The sequence below is a fragment of the Augochlora pura genome, chromosome 4 (genome assembly GCF_028453695.1).
Source record: "Augochlora pura isolate Apur16 chromosome 4, APUR_v2.2.1, whole genome shotgun sequence".
Taxonomy (NCBI): domain Eukaryota; kingdom Metazoa; phylum Arthropoda; class Insecta; order Hymenoptera; family Halictidae; genus Augochlora; species Augochlora pura.
Window position 1 is genome coordinate 10,564,138 of NC_135775.1, and position 24,396 is coordinate 10,588,533.

General features: G+C 37.5%; 3 protein-coding genes across 10 annotated transcripts in view; 2 read left to right on the top strand and 1 right to left on the bottom strand.

Annotated features, from left to right (window-relative positions):
* Positions 1-6,400, top strand: part of Mtd (TLD domain-containing protein mustard) — a 124,252-nt gene extending 117,852 nt beyond the window's left edge. Inside the window, exons 17-19 of the mRNA XM_078177773.1 lie at positions 4,617-4,898; positions 5,040-5,209; positions 5,336-6,400. Coding sequence (XP_078033899.1) covers positions 4,617-4,898; positions 5,040-5,209; positions 5,336-5,471 — 588 coding nt within the window. The 3' untranslated portion in view covers positions 5,472-6,400. The remainder of the gene's footprint in view (positions 1-4,616; positions 4,899-5,039; positions 5,210-5,335) is intronic.
* A 7,955-nt stretch (positions 6,401-14,355) lies between these two features.
* On the bottom strand, positions 14,356-22,328 carry Hao (Hydroxyacid oxidase). 8 transcript variants are annotated; one of them, XM_078177949.1, is made up of 9 exons: positions 22,231-22,328; positions 21,815-22,066; positions 21,434-21,585; positions 17,105-17,360; positions 15,943-16,071; positions 15,739-15,871; positions 15,416-15,532; positions 14,910-15,021; positions 14,356-14,847 (listed from the first exon to the last, which is right to left on the bottom strand). In XM_078177949.1, the coding sequence occupies exons 2-9, from the start codon at positions 21,946-21,948 to the stop codon at positions 14,780-14,782; spliced, it is 1,101 nt and encodes a 366-aa protein (XP_078034075.1). In that variant the 5' UTR covers positions 21,949-22,066; positions 22,231-22,328; the 3' UTR covers positions 14,356-14,779. The 8 variants fall into 8 exon arrangements, with proteins under 8 accessions (XP_078034075.1, XP_078034073.1, XP_078034068.1 ...); XM_078177947.1 differs by having other exon boundaries at positions 21,815-22,125; XM_078177942.1 differs by having other exon boundaries at positions 21,815-22,129.
* Positions 17,758-21,429, top strand: LOC144468466 (N-acetylgalactosaminyltransferase 6). The gene is made up of 2 exons (XM_078177941.1): positions 17,758-18,298; positions 18,656-21,429. Exons 1-2 carry the CDS (start codon positions 18,092-18,094, stop codon positions 20,279-20,281), a joined length of 1,833 nt encoding a protein of 610 aa, XP_078034067.1. The 5' UTR covers positions 17,758-18,091; the 3' UTR covers positions 20,282-21,429.
* Positions 22,329-24,396: the final 2,068 nt, after the last annotated feature.

Genomic DNA, 24,396 nt, shown 5'->3' on the forward strand with positions numbered 1-24,396 from the left:
ACATTGAAATGTTGTAAACATTTTTCTGCTAGCTGTACACGGCTATATCCACCGCCCCCCGTTTTCAGCTGGTTCGACATTCCATTTTGGGATCCGTTCCGTTCGTCTCGCGCGAGTGTCCACGTGTTCGGCGCGGACATTGACAGGACGCGCATCAGCGCAATGTCATCCGCAGAATCCGGCCGTACACAATGCCCGTTATAATTGCGGGATAAACGATTCTTCTGAATCCGACGCGTCAACAACAGAGATACACTACGTCGCGCGCCATCGAGCGTGAAGTTTATTGTTTACGAGGCGGTTGTGTGTTCGGAAACGCGGCGCCCCCATTATCTAGTGCGTTCTTTTCTTGCACCGGCGATCGGGGGGCCGCCTTTCGAAGCCGCGAAAGCATTGATAAGGGTCGATGTCAATGGTCAAGGAAGCTTTTCCGATACCGAACGACTCGTGAACATGCGAACGATACGAATCCGTTTCAACATTGATTACATTGACGTATGAACCGATTCGAAGATGTTTTCTTAACCCTTCGAGTACGGAGTGGGGGACTTTAGGTCCCCCAAGATTAGTTTTTCTTTAATAACTTCGTAAATAATTTCTTTCATTCTTCTTCGCTTTAGGTAGTCGAGTTCTATTTTAAATTCTGTATAAAAACTGATTAATGACATTCTATTATTAATTTATTTATAATTATAAGGTAAGTTTTTCGTTTGACGGGGTCCCATCCATTCGTGCTCTAAGAGTTAAACAAGATACTAAAAGCGTAAGCATCGTCTTCGTAGTTGTGCTTCTTAAAGAGTTACTTTAGCGAAGATCATTCAAAGGTCAATATTATTATAGTCGACGTATCTTTTAATTAGCTACAACGTTCCACTGTTTATGATAGGTCACTCGTAATCAAGACTTCATACTGAATGTGAACATTATTAATTTCTCCTAGGTTGAGACAAAATCTGTTATCAAAATCTACAAATAAAAGCAGGCGACGATGTACGAAATGCAAAAATTGTCTTATTCTATTAAAACAATTGTTAAGGTCGAGGAAGTGTTAGTCAATATAACTGTAAAAGACGTCATAGTGCAAGGGATTAAAAAATCGATAACTACCATGAAATATCAGAAATTATAACCTCGAAGAAATATCTTTGATATGAAAATAATTTTCCCAAAGAAATAAACAACTTTCTCCTTTAGATTTTTTGCGGCGATACTTCGTGTATAACTGTCCGATGCTTCAACTGTGTCGATCATTTTGCAATTACGATGAAATTGTGTTTGCGCGTTTTCTGTTGTACGTGTTTTGTTAAAGAAATTAATTGAAAGAAATTCACGTGGAAATAAGTATTGCGTACTTCAGTACGGAACTGTTCAAACGATTTTGGGTTTATTGGATTCGGGGAATGTATCGCTTTGTTATTCCGCCCGGAAGTCTCCCTTTTTCCCAGTGGACAAAGTAAACGCATAGATTGCAAATTCGTTTACCGAAAGCGCGCGCACGGATGAAAGATAACGCTCCGTTTGACCTTATGTTTTATTTACGCGAGACCGGTCGATTGCAATGAGTTGGAAGCCTCCGGGCTGGACACCGCTGCGTCTATGCACTGACGCGCTATTTTATGAGATTTTGATTTAAATCAAGTAAACCGTGCCGCTTGGCAGCGGGACCAGTACGGTTTCTAGTAGCCAATGAATCCTGACTGGAATTCTGTGCCTCGAATATTGCTTAGCCACGTAAAATGTTTTAACAAGGCACTTTCCATTGATTCTAATGGACACTTATTATCTGTTTACCTTTATTTATTTTAGCAGAATATTTATTTTGAATAAATCTTTAAAAAAATTTCCAAAAGCTATTCTTTGTCGTTAGTAGTTGATTTCGTTTTGAAAGTTACAATTTAACTGCGGATTTTATGTATTCATGGCGTGTAAAATTAAAGTACAGAAAAGTGAAAACATTAAGCGAGTTTAAGAACGTTATTGCGTTATTAGTTTATTATTAACAATTTGATTTCAATTTGCTCACTTTCACTAAAGTTTTTAGCTTTTTAACAGGTACTTTGCCTGCACTATTACACTTCATATTTGCAATACTCTCAGTTTATTAAGACTCGTAAAAGTACATTGTTATGTAACCCCTGTTTTTTCACACAACTGAAACGCGAACATTTTATATTGCATAAAAATCGACATAAAAATATGATACAAGAGAGACAGAAATTTATTGAAAATCGATTGCGAAAGGAAATTATTTCTCGTTGACTCCACGGATAATGTGGCCAGAAGTGACTCGGAACTAGTCTGACGAGGGTTCAATGTCACGACTTGCCCTATCCGACAGACTAATCGTGTTCGTTCGATTTAATGAGCATCGCGAGCGATGTGTGTCAATATAATCGGGGTGAGCGAAGCTTGTTTACGAAAGCACGCGAAAAACAACTGGTTTTATCTTCCCTCATGAAAGGGAAGATCTCCATCGCCACCAAGATCTCCTCTCGCCGAACATAATCGGCTGCGAAATTGTCGACGAATCGCGATTGGCTGTATTGGTACTAATAATACTCCCGACACTCGCGGTTGGCCGCTTGCAAGTAATAAATACTCGCGGTTGTTTATTAACGAGTACAGCTGACGGTCGATCTTTCGAGAAAGAAATAAACGAGACGCGCTTCTTGCTTTTTGGCACAGTTATGGCGCGGTTTACTATGCTAAAATGTATCATGACAAAAATCGATAAAATAACAGAAACATCAAAGTAGTTTAAGGATAGTGTTACATTGTTATAAATTTATTACAATTGTTAGGGTAAGAAATGACTTTGAATTGAAGTCGGGGTTGCGCTGATCAGTGCGACGAGTCTTTCGACTCATAGACGTTAACGTCACCGCGATGCGTCTTTATTTTTTCTTACCGTTGCGAGGACCTTGCGACACGAGTGATCATTGTCGATCTGGACTGAATATTCATTTCATCTGTCAACCTACTCCACCTCAGAACAAACAATTGTAATGGTCAGTGATGTTCAATTGCGTATTCGGTCGATTTGTCAGTCTTTTTTGTCAGATGAAAAACCATAACGCCTTGAAATTCTGCTGCGATGACAGCGATATTAATAAACAAGTAATCCTTGGATCGTTTCCTAGTTTCTGTTAATCGAAGCCTTCGTTCATGGAAATCGCGCGGCCGGTTCTTAATTAAAACAGTGTACAAAGTTGCTAATTATGGATGCAATTGTTAATCCGTAGGCTGTCGAGATTCTCGGTCATGAATCGATGGCTTTTCGTATTCTTTGTCCAACGAAACTTGGCATCGTAAAGAGCAGTTATTTATTCTGCGTTTTACGCTAGTTAGGGGACAACAGTTACGGCAATTAATTAATTAGAGATCACATCCTTCACGAAAGGAAAATCCCCACAGGTCGACTCACGCCGACGCGGGTTATGTAAATTTCATAATTTTAATGGATGAGATGTAAAGCCATAACGAGATAGCAGGGCGATTCGTAACTCGTAATCCCGCGGGAGATGATCATGCGAAACTGTTGTCATTAGTGAACAGATGCGGGAACGTGATTCACCAAAGTAGCATCTGTATCGTCAAACTAAATAATAACGAGATCGTATAGTAACTAGTTGATCAATGCGAGCACCACTGTTCCTGACAAATTTTCTCCCTGCCGTTTCCATATCGGTCCTAGAAACTTAGTTAAAACCACTTAACTGTATGCATAAAAATAATTCATTCACCAAAGCACAAATCTATCCTCGATTTTGCTGTAGAAAACACGAACAGTTAATTCATATCTTAAATACTTTACATATGCGTATTATCTTCTGTTTCATACGGAGATAAGTTTCCCTCTTGCACTTGCTAGATCAAATGGCTGCAGAATAAATCATTGTTTTTTGCTGAGGAAAGTTTGTTCCGAAATATGGAAATCCGTTTTGACAATGATTGCGCAACTGAAAATACGTTGGATTATTCTTCAGCTACATCGTTGCTTGTGAGACCGAGATCAATTCTCTCCGAACAATGTTGCATTGTGAAACGAGTCGTTTGCGCAATCATATATCGACTCTGTTTGAGAGAAAGGTCAAGGGTCCGTCGTAAAATGAGCATAATTAGTCGGTTACATTAATATGGAAGACTGTACCAAAGGAAGGACGCATTCCTTTCTGCAATACATATTCATCAACACCCCCGGCCAGGAAAAACACGAACATTACAAAACAACAATTACAACACGACACTTGAATGCCACGGTGTAGTGTGTGTCTGTCTATTTGTTAGCTGTTTTAGATCTAGATCTAGGTTTAGAGACCTCTGGACCCCTCTAGCGTTGCAACCCTAGAATATCTACAATAGTACTGCAAATAAGAACTCTCCAATCTGTACTATCGATCTAGGTCTCTGAGTACGTTGTTATACAATGAATTTAATAAGCATACTAATAGCTAATACAAAACAGTGTTGATTTATATTCAAGCCACGAACTTTTGTCCTTTGAACTTGCAACACAATGGACTCAGTAGACCCTGAACTTCTAAACTCTGTTTCTGTAATATTTCCCATATATTTATAGAAGTCCTAGTCACTTATTGTCTGTTTTACATTCACAGGTATTGTCTATGAGCGAAGAAGTCCGGCGAGCCCTCTATGCAAACAGTGCCATCTCCCTAGACAATGAAGTCATCGTGCCAGACCTTGTAGGAACCACAGAAATCCTCAGTGATGAGCACAGGGAACAACTGTGCCGGCACTTGCCAGCTAGGGCAGAAGGTTATTTGTGGACCCTCGTCTTCAGCACCAGTCAACACGGTTTCAGTCTGAACAGCATGTACAGGAAGATGGCCAAGATAGAAAGTCCCATCCTATTGGTCATCGAGGATACCGAAGGCAATGTAAGTGCATTGTTAAACATTTATGCTGATCACTGTGAAAGTTTTCGAAATTGATCACTGGAGAAGATTATTTGAGTTTATTGCTAGGTGTATAAATCAAATGGGCCAGTGAGAATTAATCATTGTTTTCTGTGAATCTAGGTCTTTGGTGCACTAACTTCCTGTGCTCTCCATGTGAGTGACCATTTCTATGGGACCGGTGAGTCCCTGCTCTTCAGGTTCACACCCAGGTTCCAAGCATTCAACTGGACAGGGGACAACTTGTACTTTATTAAAGGGAACAATCAGAGTCTTGCCATCGGTGCTGGAGAGTAAGTATATTCCCCAAATTTTTCCATTCGTAGGTGAGCTATTAAACGGCTGTTTCAAGAATAGATTATCATCAGTATAGTATCTTTTAGTCCATTAAGCTAATCAATAATTTGCGACGTTTTCAGTGGCAAGTTTGGACTATGGCTGGACGGTGATCTGTATCAAGGTAGAACACAACCCTGCAGCACATATGGAAATGAATCATTGGCGCCATGCGAGGATTTCGTTGTGAAAACACTAGAATGCTGGGCATTCATATAGGACACGGCCACCTCCTACACGTTGTCCAAAACTACGCCCTCGCCGCAGCCTAATTTGACTTGAACTCGACAGTCTTGTGGAGGTTGATCGTCCCCAGGAGAGATTACAGGAAGACTAGAATTTCTAAGAGACAATTACCAGACGAGATTAAATCGACTAACGGATTTAACCATAACTAACGGCTGGTTAAATCACTTTACCGATCGATCATCGACCGAAGAAACAGATGTATGGGACTTTTAGCGAGAAAAGAGAATTTTGTGATTTCAAAGGAATTCTTCCCTGGAACGAAATGGGGGAGAAGAAAGCTTGGAGACAGTGGCGAAGAAAGATATGATTACATGGCGACGATGTGATGTTACAACGTCGGAACGTCAGAACATTGAACCACTGGACTATAACAATTTATCAATTATCATTTAAATTGTCCTATTTGTTTTTCTATTTTAAGTTGTCGTATTTATTTTATTTTTTATATATATATATGTATACACGAGAACACACTCATACACGTGTTACGTTGAACAAGTCGTTAATGTTAATTTCAATTGTTCGCGTGTCGTTGAGGATTGGAAAGATCGACGACTATAATTTGTATTTCTTTCTTATTTTTGTTCACTTTTGCCCATTATATCTCGTCGATCGCCGCTTCGAACTAGTCGCGAGAATCATGATGAGAGTGTAACGAAGCGTGAATGATCCAGATACGAGATTGATCGATGAAACGGTGACAAGAATGTGTGATAAATTATAAAGATTACGCGTACGAGAGGAAGGGGAATCGCGTCGTCGAAGTCGAAGGAAGATGAAATACTAGAGAAACGATAGTAACACACACGACACCAAGAGAAAAAATGTTAAGCTAACCATTTGTTGATGTGTAGATAAATTGTAGATAGTGAATGTAAATATATATATGTATTTGCCAATTGTGTTAACGGTAAAGAAGTTAATTTTAAAGGAGCATAATTATATACGCTAAAAAACATGAGAGGAAAACGTCGCTAATGATGAACACCTTGTGCAGAGCTCGTCACACACACGTTACAATGCTGAATGGGAGAAAAGGGACACACGCTGGTTACGGACACACCGTGTCAAAGAAATTGCGTGAGAACCATTGAACGATACTCTGGAAGCGTGATCGCGACCCGATGTAAACGATCTAGGATCTGAGAACAAGTAGCTTTAGGGAGGAGTTATTCTTCGTACTGATCTTTTGAACGAAAAGAGAAAAGCAGTTGCGATTAAATGCAACTCTGATTGCGTGATCAACACACGCGCGCGAGCGCGCACTTACATATTACACAAGCATATACATACTACGCAACATACAAATTCACGAAGAACATGTTTTCGCGACCTACGTACTCTTATGGTGAACAACATGCTTCTTGAGTCTCGAATAACCACAACGAACACACACGCCTGTGCCTCGCTTCGCTCTCTTTCTTTCCCTACGCTAGAAACAAATGCATAGCCCTATATGTCAGGTCCTGAATAAATCAGAGTCGAAGCATGTTCTCGTTATACTTAGAATTATATGCCACTGCTAAAAATATTTGTATGTTCTCCTAAAACAACTGGGCTGGCTCGCGAAACGTACCAATTCGTTTTTGTATGACATATTGATTATTGATAAAATTGATCTTTAAAATAGATCTTTGTGTTTTACTTTGACTTCTAATTTGAAATAACTTGAGATTTTGTGCGCCAGCCTATCGAAAGAGACAGAAAGACATTCGCAGCTTGCTGACATCGAAATTAGTTGTTCAAGATAAATAGGTGTGCATAAATGCTTTCTGGACTCACTGCAACTCACACTATTGGAGAACACAGACAATAAAGTGGAATGTTAGCTGCTTAGTTCTCATATAAATGTATTGTAGATGAAGCAAATATAGTGGCTAGCTTCGAAACATTTAATAACTTTCAAGACATGTTTCACGTTCATTTGGTTAGCCAAAATTAACAGGCTAGCGATAGAACGACGCATGTCACTATATCTGTTTCAACCACCGCAAATTCCTCTTCTTCACGCGTTCTTGTTTCTTCACTGTACCTCACTATGGTATGCATGTAACGTAGTATTCATAGAAATAGAGTGAGGAGAGGGTAAGAACAAATGAAAAATTTAAAAGTGAAGAAGGTTTCTTAAACTCAAATATTCCTGGAACTAGGATCGCTGGACCGTTAACTAACGTTCATGCAAATATAGATCTCAAGGAATTAATTTATGAGTTCGATACCGATCAAAGTATGCTATAAATGCATCAAATTCGAATCTAATGATTCTCGAAGATGAAAACACATTGATTCACCTGATTCATCTAATCAAGAAGAGGAAAACGCAAACATTACTATTTCGTATGATAATATTCATTCGGCTCTGATAATAGAAACGGTGTCGATCCAGCATCAACGCCAATCACAAGACCACGGAACTGTCCACGAGCTTATAGTCCCTACATTAAAATTAGAATCAATCGACTGTGTCGCCCACCATTTCTACCGCTTTGTAAAACACTCACCGATTTCCGTTTCGTTGAGCGAGACAAAAGTAGCCTAGAGATATTGTATACTTGTTTAATGGTAGAACAGCCGCCACTAGAGAAGGAGTTTTGATAATCGATTTTATAAATTGATTTTTGCCCCTCGAGCCCAGATTATCGGCCGTTCGTAAACCCGAGAGACGGATTTTTCTAGCGGCTCCACAACGAGATGTTACTTATCAAGAATAAAACGAAAATGAAGAAAAAGATCACTTCTACGCGAGAGGACGCCCTTTTATACCGTAGAGAGTATACCATTCCTTCCATTTTACTAGGAAACAGTTTCTAACTTGTATCGTTTCTACGATTTTCGATCTTCGTACTTCTTGGGGCCGCTTATCTTTTTTTTAACCTTGCGCTACCAGCATTTTGTCTCAGTAAAATTTCCTCGAGATCATGTAACAACCATGTGATAAAATTTTTCTTTGATCATGTAAAAAAAATATACTTCTTTTTTTATTTCAATGTAGAGAAGGCGAAAAATAAGGAATACTTTGAAGTCTCATCGATTTCATTTTAGTTTGTCGTCCTGCTGATAGTGCAAGGATTGAAAAAAAAGCATTAATTGGGAATTCGCGTGATCATGATTGTTCTTGAATTAAACGGTGGCTTAAAGACACAGCACAACGGTAACTGCATGGAAAAATGTTTAAGAGTGCACGCTCACTTTCGGTGTCGCGGACAACCGGAAGCTGCGCGAAAGACTGATACGGCGGATGGATCAAGAGAATCGTAGATCTGAACGAGGCAGAAGTATCCGTGCACTGGTTATGAAACGCACTTGTAGAAGAAAAATCACACAAAATAAACAAAAAACAAAATATTGTTGGATAGTAGAGAACTCCATGGAGCACGGTTTCAAACAGAATAAGAAAAAGGAGAGGATTGAAAAGCACAAAGCATATTAAATTTAGCAGGCAGCTTGTTAGATTAGTTTTCGAGTATGTCGATAACACCGAATTACGACACATTTGCATAACGTGGTCTTAGGATTTTCAATAAGATGTACTTTTGATGTCGAGATGGACATAATTTTGTTCCAACGGTACACGATCAATAAGAACATTGTACATAGATTTGATTTTCGCTCTTCGTTATAAATTCACGCAGAAAATATTGTTCTGTTCATTGTTCCTTCTTTTATTGCTTCATTATCTAAATTTGTCCGTTTCTGCTTTAGCGACACTGACGGAGTGAATAACATGCTCTTCTAGATTATGTGAAAACGCTTTCTCTCCGATGGAAGTACAGCGATCAAACTCAAATCAATCAACTCGTAGAACCTCAACTTAATGAAACGAAAAAAAACATTAGCTAAGACAATACGTAATGTTAGATGCAAGAAAGAGGAAAGCAAAGCGAAGTATTTGACCGTGGAATTTTCTTCCTTTTCTGTTTTAAAAAAAAAAAGAGGACTCACTACCCTCGCCTTTGTGCCGAATATCACGGTGTTAATGTACATTACAAAGAAATAAAAAGAACATGATGTGTGTCTGAGAAAACACGTTCCTTTTGTTTGTTTATTTTTTTTCAATGTATTCTGCTCGATGTATTTGTATTAAGATTTTAATCGGTTTCCACGACTATCAGGAAGAAGTAAAAAGCCTAGATTAGGTTGTCGCGTTGGAATGACGAAAGTGTAATGGATCACTTCTAATTGCTTCGGACGATCATATCTTGGATCACATCATTTATAATGCTTAAAGAAGCTTTTACCGACCCTGCGGAAGCATGCATGGATCAGGTGTGTTCATGTTCTCGTACTTGTATCGTAGGTGATGCTTGAAACTATAGCTGTGAATTTTTGCAAAACGTTTCAAGCACTTGAAATATATCAAAATGAATGTGAACACGAATGATCTGTACGTGCGATTTCAGGGTGTCTAAAACACGTGTCGTTGCAAGGCTAAGTCTTTGATACTTTGAGTACAAGTACAATGCTCAAAATGATTAACATAGTGCATACTGTAAGGGGTAAACAGAAACTCTGTAATGTTATAAAAGTTAGAGCCTATTTGGAACGAGGCAATTACCGACTGATATCTCATTCTCAGAACATATTCACGCGTTGTCAACTTTTAAAACTGTAATCGAACAACAATATTTGAGATATCTGAAAATATGTCTGGAGAATGAGTTTTTAGTAATACGTGGTTCATTAAATTAAAGACTCCTTCATGCTTTAAGCAATTATATTAGGTTGTTGCAACATGCTTTTTGATAGGACTTGGATTTTTTAAAACGAATTTGTACACAGCGTTACACGATACATATGTATATTTATCCTCTGCTTGTTATACTTTCTCAATAATGTTTCTAAGAACATATACTCCAGCGAAGGATCAAATTCGATTGTGTTTCATTTCGTATGAAGTGCTTAGAATATGTATGCAGCAACCTACTATAACTATCTAACTCTAGAGGTTCTTTATAGCCACAGATATTGTAACGAACAACCAAGTAACTGTCGCCGTGCTTTTGTCTACTGCTTGGAAGGATTCTTTTTCTTCTTCTGAACGAAGCGTATTCCATCTTAAACGTTAGGGACGTTACCATGACCTTAGGTGTCGTCTAAACCTAAAACATACGCAACTGCCTCCACAAAAAAAAGAAAACTGTAGCCGTAGATTAAGCGTGTCACGTGAAAAATCGGAAAGAGATACCTAATCTTAACTAATGACGATGCTCTTTCCTGTACGATCGATCGCGATTAATTGAAATTCGATCTCGAACGCTGCACGTTACCTGACGGTCTTCGACAAGCTACGATCTGTGAAGACAAGCTCATTGCACGACACGATGGATATTGTCAAGTGATTCACCAGATAAGTAAGATCACCCAAAATCGATGATATCTGTCGACGTGCGACTTGAGCTGTTTGGAAGATGACCGAGAATTTTTCGATAACGATATCCTTTACTGTTAGAGATGATCCACTTTTTCTGATACATTTGGGGATCAGTTTACCCAGAATTGATTTCTAAAAAGCGGAATTCTGTTGAACTTTTAAGATTGAGAAGTCGGTGAAAATAAAGGAGCAAACTTGTTTAAGAATATCGATGGAACGACATATCTAATATTACTCGGCCATTTTGGCTTTTATTGAAAAACGAAAATTCTGATAGTTCAAGGTTAGTCGACGAAGATTTAATTACATTTCATTACCTGTACATAGAAGCTTACAGGGTGCCTTAAATAACACGCGATACACGACTTTGAATTTTGACGGCGTTCTTCAGCATCCCAGGAAACACCTGTAGTTAGGCAACCACACTTGCGCCGCTGTATTTCAGTCAAGTTACCATGCGATGAGTTGAAAAAGAATTTAAATGATTCAAATAATAAGAGCAATGTTTGATCACAAACAGGGCTCGAAATTTCGAAAGAAGAATTGTACAGCTCTTTGGAAAACGTCAGGTGGAATTTTCCTCGTTTCGAAGACACCCTGTAAGCATCGTTATAACCAGTAACCTCTAACAGTAACAGGACGCGAAACGGTTTTTCTACCAAAGAATTAATTGTTCCTCGACTATAGGGAAGTTCACTCATCTATCTTGGACACGTTGAGGTTAGTTAACTGTTAAATGTAGAACCGTTAAGTATAAGCATATAGCTTTCTGCGTTCGTATAAGAAACTTAGAGGAAAGTAGAGTGACTTAAAGAATCTCTGCTGCGTGAACACCCTAATATATTCCCAAATCGTGTATGTTAATAATCGTAGTTTGATTAGCGGCGGTTAGCGTGCTAAACGAGCAACAAGCGAAAACATAACGTGAAAAACCAAACATATTCAAACGGGAACGTCAAACGGGGAAGACGAAATGACAAATACTCTCGACGGGGTGGAGACCTTTGGTATACACATTGTCAATTAGATTCAGACTGATCGCAGGGATTGAAACACGCATTCCAATTGGGAAAAAAAAACTCGATGTTCTTCGATGTTTAGCTAGATATTGTTGTCGTCGTCGTTGATGATCGCCGAGCTGCGCGATCCTGCGTCTCGATCTGACATAGCGCGAAGATAGAGCGGTGGGAAAAGAACTTTGGTCTGAAGTGTTTCAATGCAAAGAATCCAATTCTCGCTATGTCGTTCGATTTTAGTCTGTTGTACACGTAGACAGCTACTTGTACTGGAAACGAGAAATCGTAGGAACATAGGTAAACACAATCTTTCACGTCTGATGTTCGATACAACGTTACTTTTCAAAGTTCTGTTTCTAGTAATTACTCCCTTGTCACGTTCATAATAGCATAAGCTGGAAGATACTGTTTGTTTGAAAATAAGTCGAAACTGCATAGTAATAGATTCTTTAGACGATAGTAACCTTATGGAAAAAATGCTTGAACACGTTCAGCTTATTTTTTAACGCGGAGTTAGAACCTTGTTTAACCATTGTTGATTTGCGTTCCAAACCAATTTGACCGTAGTGTATTATGATTTCTGTAATACTTGTCTTTGCACGAGTCGTTTAGTACCACGGAGTGAATTGTTTTACCGACAATTACGTTAATCACACGTAGATCTACTGTATAACTCACTCGCAAACACGAAATACGTACAAGACTCGAATATCTACCCTTCGCGAACCGCTGAAACGATATTCTAAGCACATTTTTACACAGTCCGCACCATCTCGATCAGAATCATCGATCAACTTTTGTTGGTGAAAGTTTAATCGCAACCGATTAACCGACGTCTATCCATGATTTTTATCTGATCGCGTAGATCACGGTAACAAAAAACTTCTTTTCGGCATCATTCCGAGCGAACGTTCTCCATTGTATCTTCGATTTTAAGAAGTCGATCGGTCCACATCGATCAAACCTGTTCTCCGATCACCGAATTTTTACATCGAGAGGCCCCTCTTCAATGATGAACCATCACATTATAGATAAAACAAACACGTCAAAAGTTCATCTCATTCGCTCTATGTTTTGAGGGGAAGCGTTATCGAGTGATAAAAACATATCCTCCGTTCAGGAAGTTTAATCTAATCGATCTAATGTCAAAAGATAGAAGATTTTTATCAGTGCTATCCAATGTGTAATAGAAATAATTCCTGTTATTATAACAATAACGACCTAGTTTGCTCAGCACGAGTATAAAGATCCTTGCCAATATTCATCCAAATAAACAGCAGTGATGGTTGAACGTTTTACCAAATTTCTCCCGTTGCAATTAGCAGCTACCGACGAATCAGTAGAAGAATTTGATACACTCACGATTGGGATTAGGATAGCACTGGTTTAGGGCAAACGAAGACACGTTTAAAGTATCAAGAAAGGGTCCGGGGCGATAGGGGAGACGAAGGGCCCCTCGAATCACACACACAACTCTCTGGACCAATAAATTTTACACTAATTGTACTGTCGCCTAAATCGTCGCTTCCGTGGATGTTAAATCTCCCCGTCTCTGGATCCTACGAAAAAAAGACAAGCTAGGGACGCATCAGCTAAACCAACGATCATTCCCGCGTTCACAGAGCAACAAAGAACAAACCCACAACAACAATACACTGTGTGTCTATCGTAATCGTATATTAGCCAAATGTATATCGTGTATGTTGAATTAATTGTACGACGAGCCACTGAGACAGGGGAAAAGGGAACACGTCCGCAACAAACTTTTGTGAAATTCATGAATTAAGTAATATTTATGTATTGAGAATTTAAACAAATTTTATAGTTTCTAAGCTACATGCATTTTTCAAAATTATATAATCTCTTTAGGAAAAACTGTTTTGTTTTTGTACTGTACTGTTTTTTCCAAATTACACGACTAAATCATTTTAACAGATGTACCTACCGAGATGTTCTCCGTTATCGTGACACTACGATGTTGGACGTGTTCCCTTAATATCAGAAACACGTGCATAAATAAACAGAAAAGAGCTACGCTGCTCTCGAACGGAACAAAACGGTGTGTATGTACGTATGCATGTATATAAGGCATATAAAAAGAAACTCTCTATACAAACTACACAGTGCGGGAGGTATGTATGTGTGTATATACGACACACGTGTACATTGCGTATACATATTATACATAACTTAGCGTCGCAGCGTGCATACACAGCAAGAGGACCGTAGCGCAAAGGAGGCCACTATACATATATACATAATGATATACATACATATAAATATATACATAACGAGGATTAACTGTAACGTTGTAAAGCTGAGTGAAATGACGGCACAGAGTTACTAAGAGTAATAACGAAACCGCGAGACAAGAGAGCAAACGAGGGTAAGAAAGAAAGAGAGAGAGAGATAGAGAGAGAATGGGTGAGAGACAGAGAGAGATGGATTTATTTTTTTGCCAAGAGAGAAATGGATCAGAGAGCCAACGGTGTATTTTTTGCGTATTAACTGTACACAGAGGGCCGATTACTCTGCTGCATGTTCCGATTGCGTGTCATAGTCAATCTGTTCCGTTTTGCGAGTAACGCGGATCACTTTGGATGCGTGTGCGCGTACGTACGCCTGCAAATTGTGATATGTGTGCCCCGCGCACACGCATATATGTATACAAAGAAGAATATACAAAAGATATTCAATAAAAACGCCAATATTGTGAAGTACACTCTGTGAACCTTAGTTTTCATCCTACCAGATGCACAAAATATATCAGTTAATCAACCTTTTCCACTTATATCCTGTCTTCATCCTAATTTTTTATTTTTCCAATATAAAGATTATTGCCCATGAGGTAAACTTATCATAAATATTTAAAAATATCATAGTATTTCGAATTATAAGTGGCTGTAATACGACTCGTGCTTCACCATTTCCCGAGTTACATCCTTGACCGATTGACAGCCTGCAGATTTATGAAGAATATTTTTTACATTTACTTATCGAACTGCTTATCAGATAATTTACCTGTCAACGCAAAAGTTATATCGATTTCCTTCCTGAAAAGCTCAAGAACGTGACGCGCGCCCTTCTCGCCTGAGTAACTCAGCCCCCATAACATTGGTCTACCGACGAATACCTGAAATGTAGAATAATAGATTCACTACATCTTTATTTTTATCACATGTTCCATAACGCATAATTAACCGGTTAAGTGTGTTTGACGACTATATCCATCATGGAGATGTGGCAGAATATTGGGTCATGACGGTTATGTCCATCATGCGTAATATTTTCTTACAATTTGATATTTGAATTGTAATTCTGGCGAAAACTAAAATATATTTGTAAATTTTAATATGTTTAAAATGTTTAGAGATCAAAACGAAATGAAACAAACAAATGAAAATTATAAATAATTTGAGTTGAATTCATAACTTCCTTCGTCATCGCTTGATTATAGCGACACACACTGGTGGGCGCTTTGCAAAGAGATCATCACAGTTAACTGGTTAAGTAATCTCAAAAGTTACCATTTTGGCTCCCAAAGCAAGAGCTTTAAAGACATCGATTCCTTGTCTCACACCGCCGTCCATATAAATTTCAATTTTTCCATTTACAGCTTTGACTATTTCAGGCAAAACTTCAATCTAAAAATTGCATAATTTTACAATTAATTCTTAAAAATACATTGGACGAAACAGCTCTTAATGTCGTGTGACATTCTAACGAAAAAATAGGCTCAGAAACAAAAAATAAGTTATCACTGGCAAGTACTTTTGGAGAAATTTTAAAATTAATTAATTAATATTATAAAAGTATATCGACATTTAGATAGTAGGAGAAAGTAACTAACTGATGCGGGAATACTGTCAACTTGTCTGGCCCCATGGTTCGAAACGATAATCGCTTGCACTCCATGTTCAATAGCTAAAAGTGCATCTTGCGGAGTCAAGATGCCCTTCAAAACAATTGGCAAGCTCGTAATACTGTAAAATACAACTAATTCAGTGTATGTTTTAATTTTCAGAATAGAAAGCAACTGTACCCATCTACTGACCTTTGTAGCCATTTAACATCGTCCCACGATAACGATGCATCGAATAATTTCATCACATACTCGTTCAAGCTAGAACCTGTTTTCTTCGAATTTATGCTATTTGACAGATCTCCTTCGAAATTTCCTAATCTGAAAGGAACAATATTTATTTGAATGTTTCGAATCTTTTTATTATATTTGTATATTTATATGTATTTGAATCTTTTTATTGGCGCAATTTATCAGTTAAAAAATATTTTAAAGCTACCAAAAGATTCAGAGGAATTTTCCGTTTTTCTTTTCATTGTTAAAAAAGTCTCTTTATTGTTGTCAGTGTAAAGAAAATTCAATATTTGCTCAAGTGATAGATGATTTTTGCTGACTTAGCTTGACTACTCTGTGGTATTCCAGTACTATCTTTATTTCTATTACACCCCCCCCCCCCCCCGGATAAAAGCCAAATAACTTAGTAAGTAATGACTAAAAATTAATAATATTAGTCTTAAAATGTTTGTGGTGGTGTCGCACTATTTAGTGCGGACATTTAAATCCACAAAAAAATTAATTTTGTGACAACGCATGTGCACTGTTACAAATATTGAATATTGGAACAAATGATTGGAGCTGTTTTTCTCATAAGAAACCGTGTAAATTCTGTAACAAATCTTTTACCGTCTTCAAACGTCCGTAAAGCTTCATTAAACATAGTGAAAAATGCTCAAAAAGTTGGGCGAAATCGACTGTTGGTAATTTGATTATCAATTTCAATGTATTGCCGCTGCATGTATTAGCGCTGTTTTTAAGTTTCAATAGTTTTTAGGCGGTGACGTCATCTGTGGCAAAATGTTGAATCTTCAGTGGCAAACAGTTTAAGTTCTTTTCCACTACATCGAATGATGCTATTTTTTTATTTTCTGTAGCAGATGCTTCGCGCCGGATTCAACATAGCATCTTATAGGAAAACAGCAAAAATCATCTGTTTTTTACATTTGTAATAATATTAAATATTTTTACGTAACTATCACTTTTTGAAATCAATAACATTAACTTTGCTTTTCCAGAAGTATAGAATTTACTGTATAATTCTACACCCTTATTGACGGAATATATTCTTACTTTCTAACTTACTATAGAAAAAATTGTTCTTAAACGAGAACTTTGTTGAGATAAAGATATATTATACCTCAAATGTTTTGGTAATGAGAATTTGTTTCTAACGTCAGCTCGCCTGTCGCCAAACAATGGTGCATCGATAGTGAGTACAATTGCTTTGAAGCCAGCACGTTCTGCTCGTTTTACTAAATTGCGTGTGACATCACGATCTGTATATATGTACAGCTGGAACCATTTTATTCCTTTTGGCGCCGCTTCTGCTACTTCTTCAATGCTACTTGTTGCTATTGTTGATAGTGTATAAATCGTACCAGCTGCTTCGGCAGCTGTAAATTAGATTTTTTAAAGAATTTCACTGTGTTATAAAGAAAACAATTAAACATCACTTCCATAATGTATTACTTGTTTTAACCCCAGAACCACGTGTTACTAAAAAATTCAAATTCATTTACCAACGATAAATCGTACAATTGTACGATTACAAATATACGACTTTCAGTTTGTCATTTACAAATGCATTATAATTTAATACGATATCAAATGATCTTATCACAAGGTAATGTTTGCCGTTCAAATTGCCGACAATGAACAATGTTTCAATAATACCGTTATATAATTTAAACTTTGCCAGTTCGTAGAAATACGTCTACCGACAGAATTTGTCGGTCTTAATGATTGAAATATGGTCATAGTAGGTAAAGTGGTGGGAGTAGCGGCACAAATTGTGCATACGTATGTAGATATTATGTAAACGTTGTCGAATGTCGGCTATCTGCAAACTCAGTGCATGAAAAAATGCATTTCAACTGCGTTGAGAATGGAACCCGCTGGATGAAAGGTACTTCGATCTCCAGGGATCGATTCTCAGTCGACGCGTGGCAACCGTGTCAGATCCATGTGTATCTGTAACAATTTGGCGACGATTTCTCAATCGCAGATAACAGCTGATAAACCATATTTTAGTACACATGAGGTTAGTTTTGAGCAAATAGTTGGCCAGCCGGTGGCTAGTGACGGGATATATTGAGTGTCGTGCACGCGACATGACCGTTTCACGATGATGAAGAGAAATGTGATAAGCCTGATAAAGTTCTTCTTTCTGGCTGCTTTTACCGTTTTTCTGACTGTTGTTATATTTCGTTTTGTGAGGACGTCTCCTAACCATGAAGCTACGACGCCGGCGGGCGCGCTCGTCGTCATCGACGCCGAAGGCCTGAAAAGTTCTCACGAATCCAAACAGAATTTCAACGAGCATTTCGATCAGGTACTTGTTCATTTTAACGACAAGGTTGGTCGACGCAGGTGGAACAGGTTTAGCGATAGCTTAACCTTCTGCATTCCACGCTCAGTACCGTACTTTCACTTTTGCGGGTCCCATTCGCGGTGTCATCGGTTTACATTTTTTTATATGACACTTTCAATACAATGTTTACTGTTTTTTTTATACCTTCAACATGTTTGTTGTCAGTGTTTGCGTCAATAGACTTTCGTAGCTATCCTATCAAATGCAACATATTCTCTTAAAAAAATAGGAAGCCTAATATCATTACAGATAAATTAGAAATTTCTTTGTCTCTAATATTATCTACAGTCTTAACTAAAGTGGTATTGTTATTTGTAGGATGAGGAAAAAATTGATTGGCATGATTACAAAAAAATTGCTGAAGATGCAAAAAGAAGTGGAATAGGTGAACATGGAAAGCCTGCGTCTCTTTCTCCAACTCTGGACATGTTGAAAGAAAAACTGTATCAGGTGAACGGTTTTAATGCTGCGCTCAGTGATTTAATTGCCTTAAATCGCTCTATACCTGATATTAGACACGCAGACTGTAAAAAGAAGAAATACTTAAAAAATCTAGACACAGTTTCTGTGATAGTCTCTTTTCATAATGAACACTTTAGCACATTAATGCGTACTTGCTGGAGTGTTATCAACCGTTCTCCGGAGAACCTTCTCGAAGAAATCATATTGGTTGATGATGCTAGTACAAAAAAAGAATTGAAGGAATCATTGAACGATTATGTTGCAGAAAATTTGCCTAAAGTAAAGATTGTAAGGTTGCCAGAACGTTCTGGGTTAATTAAAGGTCGGTTGGCTGGGGCTAAAATAGCAAAAGCAAAAGTGCTTGTATTCTTAGATTCCCATAGTGAAGCCAATGTCAATTGGTTGCCGCCTTTGCTAGAGCCTATTGCACAAAACTATAAGGTTTGTGTGTGTCCATTTATTGATGTGATAGCCTATGAGACATTTGAGTATAGAGCACAAGATGAAGGTGCCAGGGGAGCTTTCGACTGGGAATTGTACTATAAACGATTGCCACTATTGCCGGAAAGCCTCAGTAAGCCAACAGAACCATTTCAAAGTCCTGTCATGGCAGGAGGACTTTTTGCTATTAGTGCTAAATTTTTCTGGGAATTAGGTGGATATGACCCAGAGCTAGAAATATGGGGAGGAGAACAATACGAATTATCCTTCAAAATTTGGCAATGCGGTGGCCAAATGTACGACGCCCCTTGCTCAAGAGTAGGTCATATTTACCGAAAATTCCCTCCTTTCCCCAATCCAGGGAAAGGAGACTTTTTAGGAACGAATTATAAAAGAGTTGCAGAAGTTTGGATGGATGAGTATGCCGAGTATATTTATAAAAGGCGACCTCATTTAAGATCGTTAGATCCCGGTAATCTAACTGAGCAACGAAATTTGAGGCACAGACTTCACTGTAAACCATTCAAATGGTTTATGGACAACATAGCCTTTGATCTGGTTGACGTGTATCCCCCTATAGAACCAGAGGACTTCGCATCAGGAGAGATTCGTAACATGGGAGTACCAGAGCTCTGCCTCGATACGAAGAAGAGGAAAAAAGACGGACTTGTAGTAGTTGATGTCTGCATGAAAGACAATTCTAAGATTGATGGAGAACAGGAATTCCGACTGACTTGGCACAAAGATATCAGACCCAAAGATCGCACCGAATGTTTCGACGTGTCCAGAGGAGACACAAAAGCTCCTGTGACTCTGTACCCTTGCCACGGGGGCCAGGGGAATCAACTGTGGCGTTACAATATTGAAAAACAATGGTTAATGCATGGTTATTCGTCCAGGTGTTTGGACACTGATCCAGCAAGCAAAAAAGTATTCGTGACCAATTGTGATTCGGCATCCGCCACACAGAAATGGAGAATCGAGAAAGTAAATATGAAAGCCATCAATAATTGGGATAATGTGGGACCTAAACGACATTGATTACTCCACTTTTTACTTGCCATAGATTTGTAGTCTCTGTTTCAATATCATTTTTACATAGACATGTGTACATGAACGCGCTTCCTTTACATTAACTAGTCAAGAAAGGGAAATTATGTACTCCAATTTCCTCTTTTCACGATTCTGCTCAAGGAAACATCCTTCGGAGGAATCATACTATGTTTTGTTTCACGACGAGTACTCATTATAACAGTACCATTGTATGAAACCTTTCTTTCGAAGCGATTCACATCATTGTAAATATCGTACAAACCCTCTGTTGTGCCTTAAACATATAACTGCATTTAAAACTACATATTAATTACAGTAATTACTTTATAAAAATAACGTTCGCTTTAACGCTCAATTTTTCATATACGACAGACGATTATTACGATTATGTAAGACTAGGTAGGAACTGATCGTATACATTTCTTTAATGCCAAATTTCGAAACAACTAATTAAGTTTCCCGACTGATTAACAATGTGTTCTTGTAGTTCTGTATACCTTTAAGCTAAATTCCTTTGTAAAGTTGTTTCAAATAAACCAAAAATTCCATTCAGGATCGAAATATAACTTGGAAACGATAATAGTTTGAAGATATCCGTGAACATATCATCTTTAAGCGTACACTATCGAACATGGGTCACATAATAATCTTTTTATGGTCTCCAATATGCAATGTCATTCATGTTTGTAATTATGAAACGTATGAACGAACGATTATTGTATAAACGAAGAACGGAGTATTTTATAAAAATATTCTATTTTATAATGAGAAATGGTAGAGAAGAAAATTGTAGATCATTCTTATCAATCTTCATGTAGCCTCTGTACTATATTCATTGTACATTTAATAACAATTTATACAATAACGAAGATCGAGCAAATTCTATGTAACTGTGATCGCGGTACGTTTTTGTTGAACTATTTTTGTAAGACGTTTGTATTGATTAAACATTTTTATTAAATCTATATGAGTTCTAATAAATGTAATCGACGATAAATCAAAAACAAACCTAATCTTTCGTTTTCGGGTCAAGTATTGCAGAAAAAAAATAGAACAACACTAGATGAAAATGGAATAACACTAGATGAAAATAAAAGAGGATATAGCATTTTACGTGTATGTATTTAAATTGCCTGTTACCTCTTGCGTTTGCAAGTTCACCATCAGGATGTGCCATGCGTTGCATCGCCGACGGAGCAACTCCCAAAGGCATGGAAATTTTTTCGCCTAAAATTGTGGTACTCAAGTCTCGATTAGTAACATCCTTTAAAAATCTAGGCCGTATCCTATATCTGTAAATTATTTGTTCTACTTACTTTTATACCGAAAACAATTTCATACTAGTTGTCAATCCTCTATTTTTAATTATATTCATTATCAAACAATTTAACTACTTTAATATTATTATTAATATCTACCTTTTTATAATGAATATATCTTATTTCATTTTTAATTGGTGTATAAAACTATTTGTCTATTCCAGTGTTAATTTACGCAATCTTGTATGTCTGTTATACTTACTTTCTGAAGGCTTCCGTGTTCAACTTCAAACTGAACTGTTCTCCCGCCCCCGAATTATAATAATCCCTCACGGCAGGTGGTAAGTGTTTGGTCGCATATATTTCATAATCTTCTACGCAGACGAACTGAGACATTTTTTGCGTATAAGATGGATCAAATGCTATTTTCACTGTAATAGAGTTGTTCGATTCGATCAATGATCTTCATTCACTTCCTCATAACTGGTTCATCCCTTCGATGGCAATCGATAAACTGTAGATGAATCGACAAACTTTAATGAAGTTCTATGCAGACTTCATTTCTTTCTCATTCTATCTAACAGATGAAAAGTTTAAGCGTTTTAATGCGAAAGAAGCTGAAACCTGCATGAAATATCGTTAAAGTCACCGTAGCACTGTCATACCCGGTTCATCTACCTTGAAATACAAAATCGTTGACCGATTAAGTTGAAGATTCACAACCGAAATGTAAGTTGAAGACAAATTAGCGATCACTTAGCTGGTCTCACGATTCGTAACCGACTGCGGCAGTCTCGTGAAGCCACGACGATAACCCTCGAACGCGTTTTTTAATATTACTGATAATACTGTTTGCCCCATCTAGTTCCCTTGTATTAACTCCCGATTTATCTTCGCAGACTAATGAATGGTTTTTGTATATTCACGAGTTCCGCGGGATGAATCAGTATCATTGTGCATTCATCTGACCTTTGATATTGTAAACAATTCGGCTGTTGTTGAGCTCTTTCGTAGGTCTAGTATGAGATCGTTATCAAATTACACATCTCGCACAGACCCTCATCTATTAAGATACGTACAGTTTTGAAATTATTAGATCTATTTATCTAATTACTATTTATAGTAATTACATCATCTATTTATCGTTTGTAAGGTTTGGTCAATTGATTGAAGTCTGTAATACTACTATTGTGATTGAAAATGAAAGTTTATGTATACAAGATGATCAATTCATTGGTAGCGCAATGGACAAGAGGCGATTCTTCTTGAAAGAAGCAATATTTCATAATATTTAACAGAAATTAGAGGATGGAAAACATCAATATTTACTTCGTTCTATGGAGGATAGAAATGTCATGAATTCAATAAATCTACGATTTATTGGATGGACAGTGCAATTTAAACATAGTGTAATACATTTTCCTTGCAAAGTATGCTTTAGAGAAAATTTATTTTATGTCTTTAATTTACCAAGACGGATGGTACAAGTTTTAGCCCTAAAACTAGCCTAAATCTACCCTAAAACTGCTTTAAATCTAGCCTAAATTTACTCCAAAACTAACTTGAAACTACTCTAGAGCTGTGTTAAAATTGCCCAAAAGCTGATCTAAAACTACCGTAATGCTGCTCTGAAACTAACCTAAAATTTAAAGAGGGAAAGAAATCTGTTGAAAAAAGTAAATGGAAGTAGGAGGTAAGTAGCTTTGACAAGAAGGAAAAATAGCAGCAGAGGGGAAGGAACAGTATTACGAGATAAAAAAAGAGTGTCCGAAATTTTCGGATACCTGAGTATTACAAATTTTCGGGGTTGGACCCGAACCCGAACCTAAAATGTCAAGTTCCCGCCTACTCCTAACCGTTACGTACATACTACATATATGTATATCACACCAATATAGAGAGATACAGACATGAAAATTAATTTTTACGCCGATCTATTATGTTTTCTTAATGTTACTAGGATCTGCAAAATGTAAGAATGTTGATAACGTTCACTTCATGAAAGGGCATAGCCGATTAAGATGGTCAAAACTGCCCTTAGAGGTTTTTCAATGAGTCATATACCGTTCGATAGCTGACCAATAAAAACTCATCTGTGCACAATTTTAACCCTGTAACTTGTCCGTGAGGGTAGTTGCAGGGTAAATTAGATTTCGCGGTTTTCCGGCATTTTTCCACCTTTAGCGGCTTTCTAAAATTTTGAAAAAAATATGGCTTATTTTGGACATCAAGCCGGATGTTATAGAATTTTTTCAGATTTTTCAGTTGCAAGCTGTGGTTATCAAAAATGAAAAACCCCCAAAAAATCAGAAAATTGAAGAAGATTTCTCACTTTTATATTATATTCATCACTTTTATATTAATACCCTGATAAGGTACTATCAGGGCTCGTGTACTCAATTTTTCTCAGATGTTTTGCTCGCCTGCAACATTGTCAAAAAAAAATGAAAACCCAATTTGTCGATGTTTTTTGCTGTCAGCATGAAGCTACTACTTTTCTAGTTTGCCGCGAGTGTGGATTCAGTCATTTTAAACGTTATTACATCGAAACAAACAATTTTTTAACCCTGAAAATGCGAATTAAGCGAGCAAAAAAATTGTAACGAGCGGGATATATACCAAAATGTTTCTTATCATTACAACTTGATCGGTTGGCGGAGTGATTAAAGTATTATGATCTAGATGTATGAAGGTATGGTGCAATATAAATCAGTACATATATGTACTGCCGAAGCAAGGCAGCTTTGGCACGAAGGCCTAATTTACAAACTGATAAAACTCAATTTCCCTCCCCACCTAACAAAATTAACATGGTCTATGATAGCAAATAAAAAATTCATAACT

What these genes read in the sequence shown, in the direction of transcription:
- Hao (XM_078177949.1), bottom strand. Translation starts at nt 21,948, where the DNA reads ATGTCTCAGTTCGTCTGCGTAGAAGATTATGAAATATATGCGACCAAA. An exon ending in GATGTTAAATGGCTACAAAG is followed by an intron (nt 15,872 to 15,942) that starts GTCAGTAGATGG and finishes TGTATTTTACAG; the next exon opens with TATTACGAGCTTGCCAATTG. An exon ending in TATAACTTTTGCGTTGACAG is followed by an intron (nt 14,848 to 14,909) that starts GTAAATTATCTG and finishes ATAAATCTGCAG; the next exon opens with GCTGTCAATCGGTCAAGGAT.
- LOC144468466 (XM_078177941.1), top strand. Translation starts at nt 18,092, where the DNA reads ATGATGAAGAGAAATGTGATAAGCCTGATAAAGTTCTTCTTTCTGGCT. An exon ending in TCAACGAGCATTTCGATCAG is followed by an intron (nt 18,299 to 18,655) that starts GTACTTGTTCAT and finishes TGTTATTTGTAG; the next exon opens with GATGAGGAAAAAATTGATTG.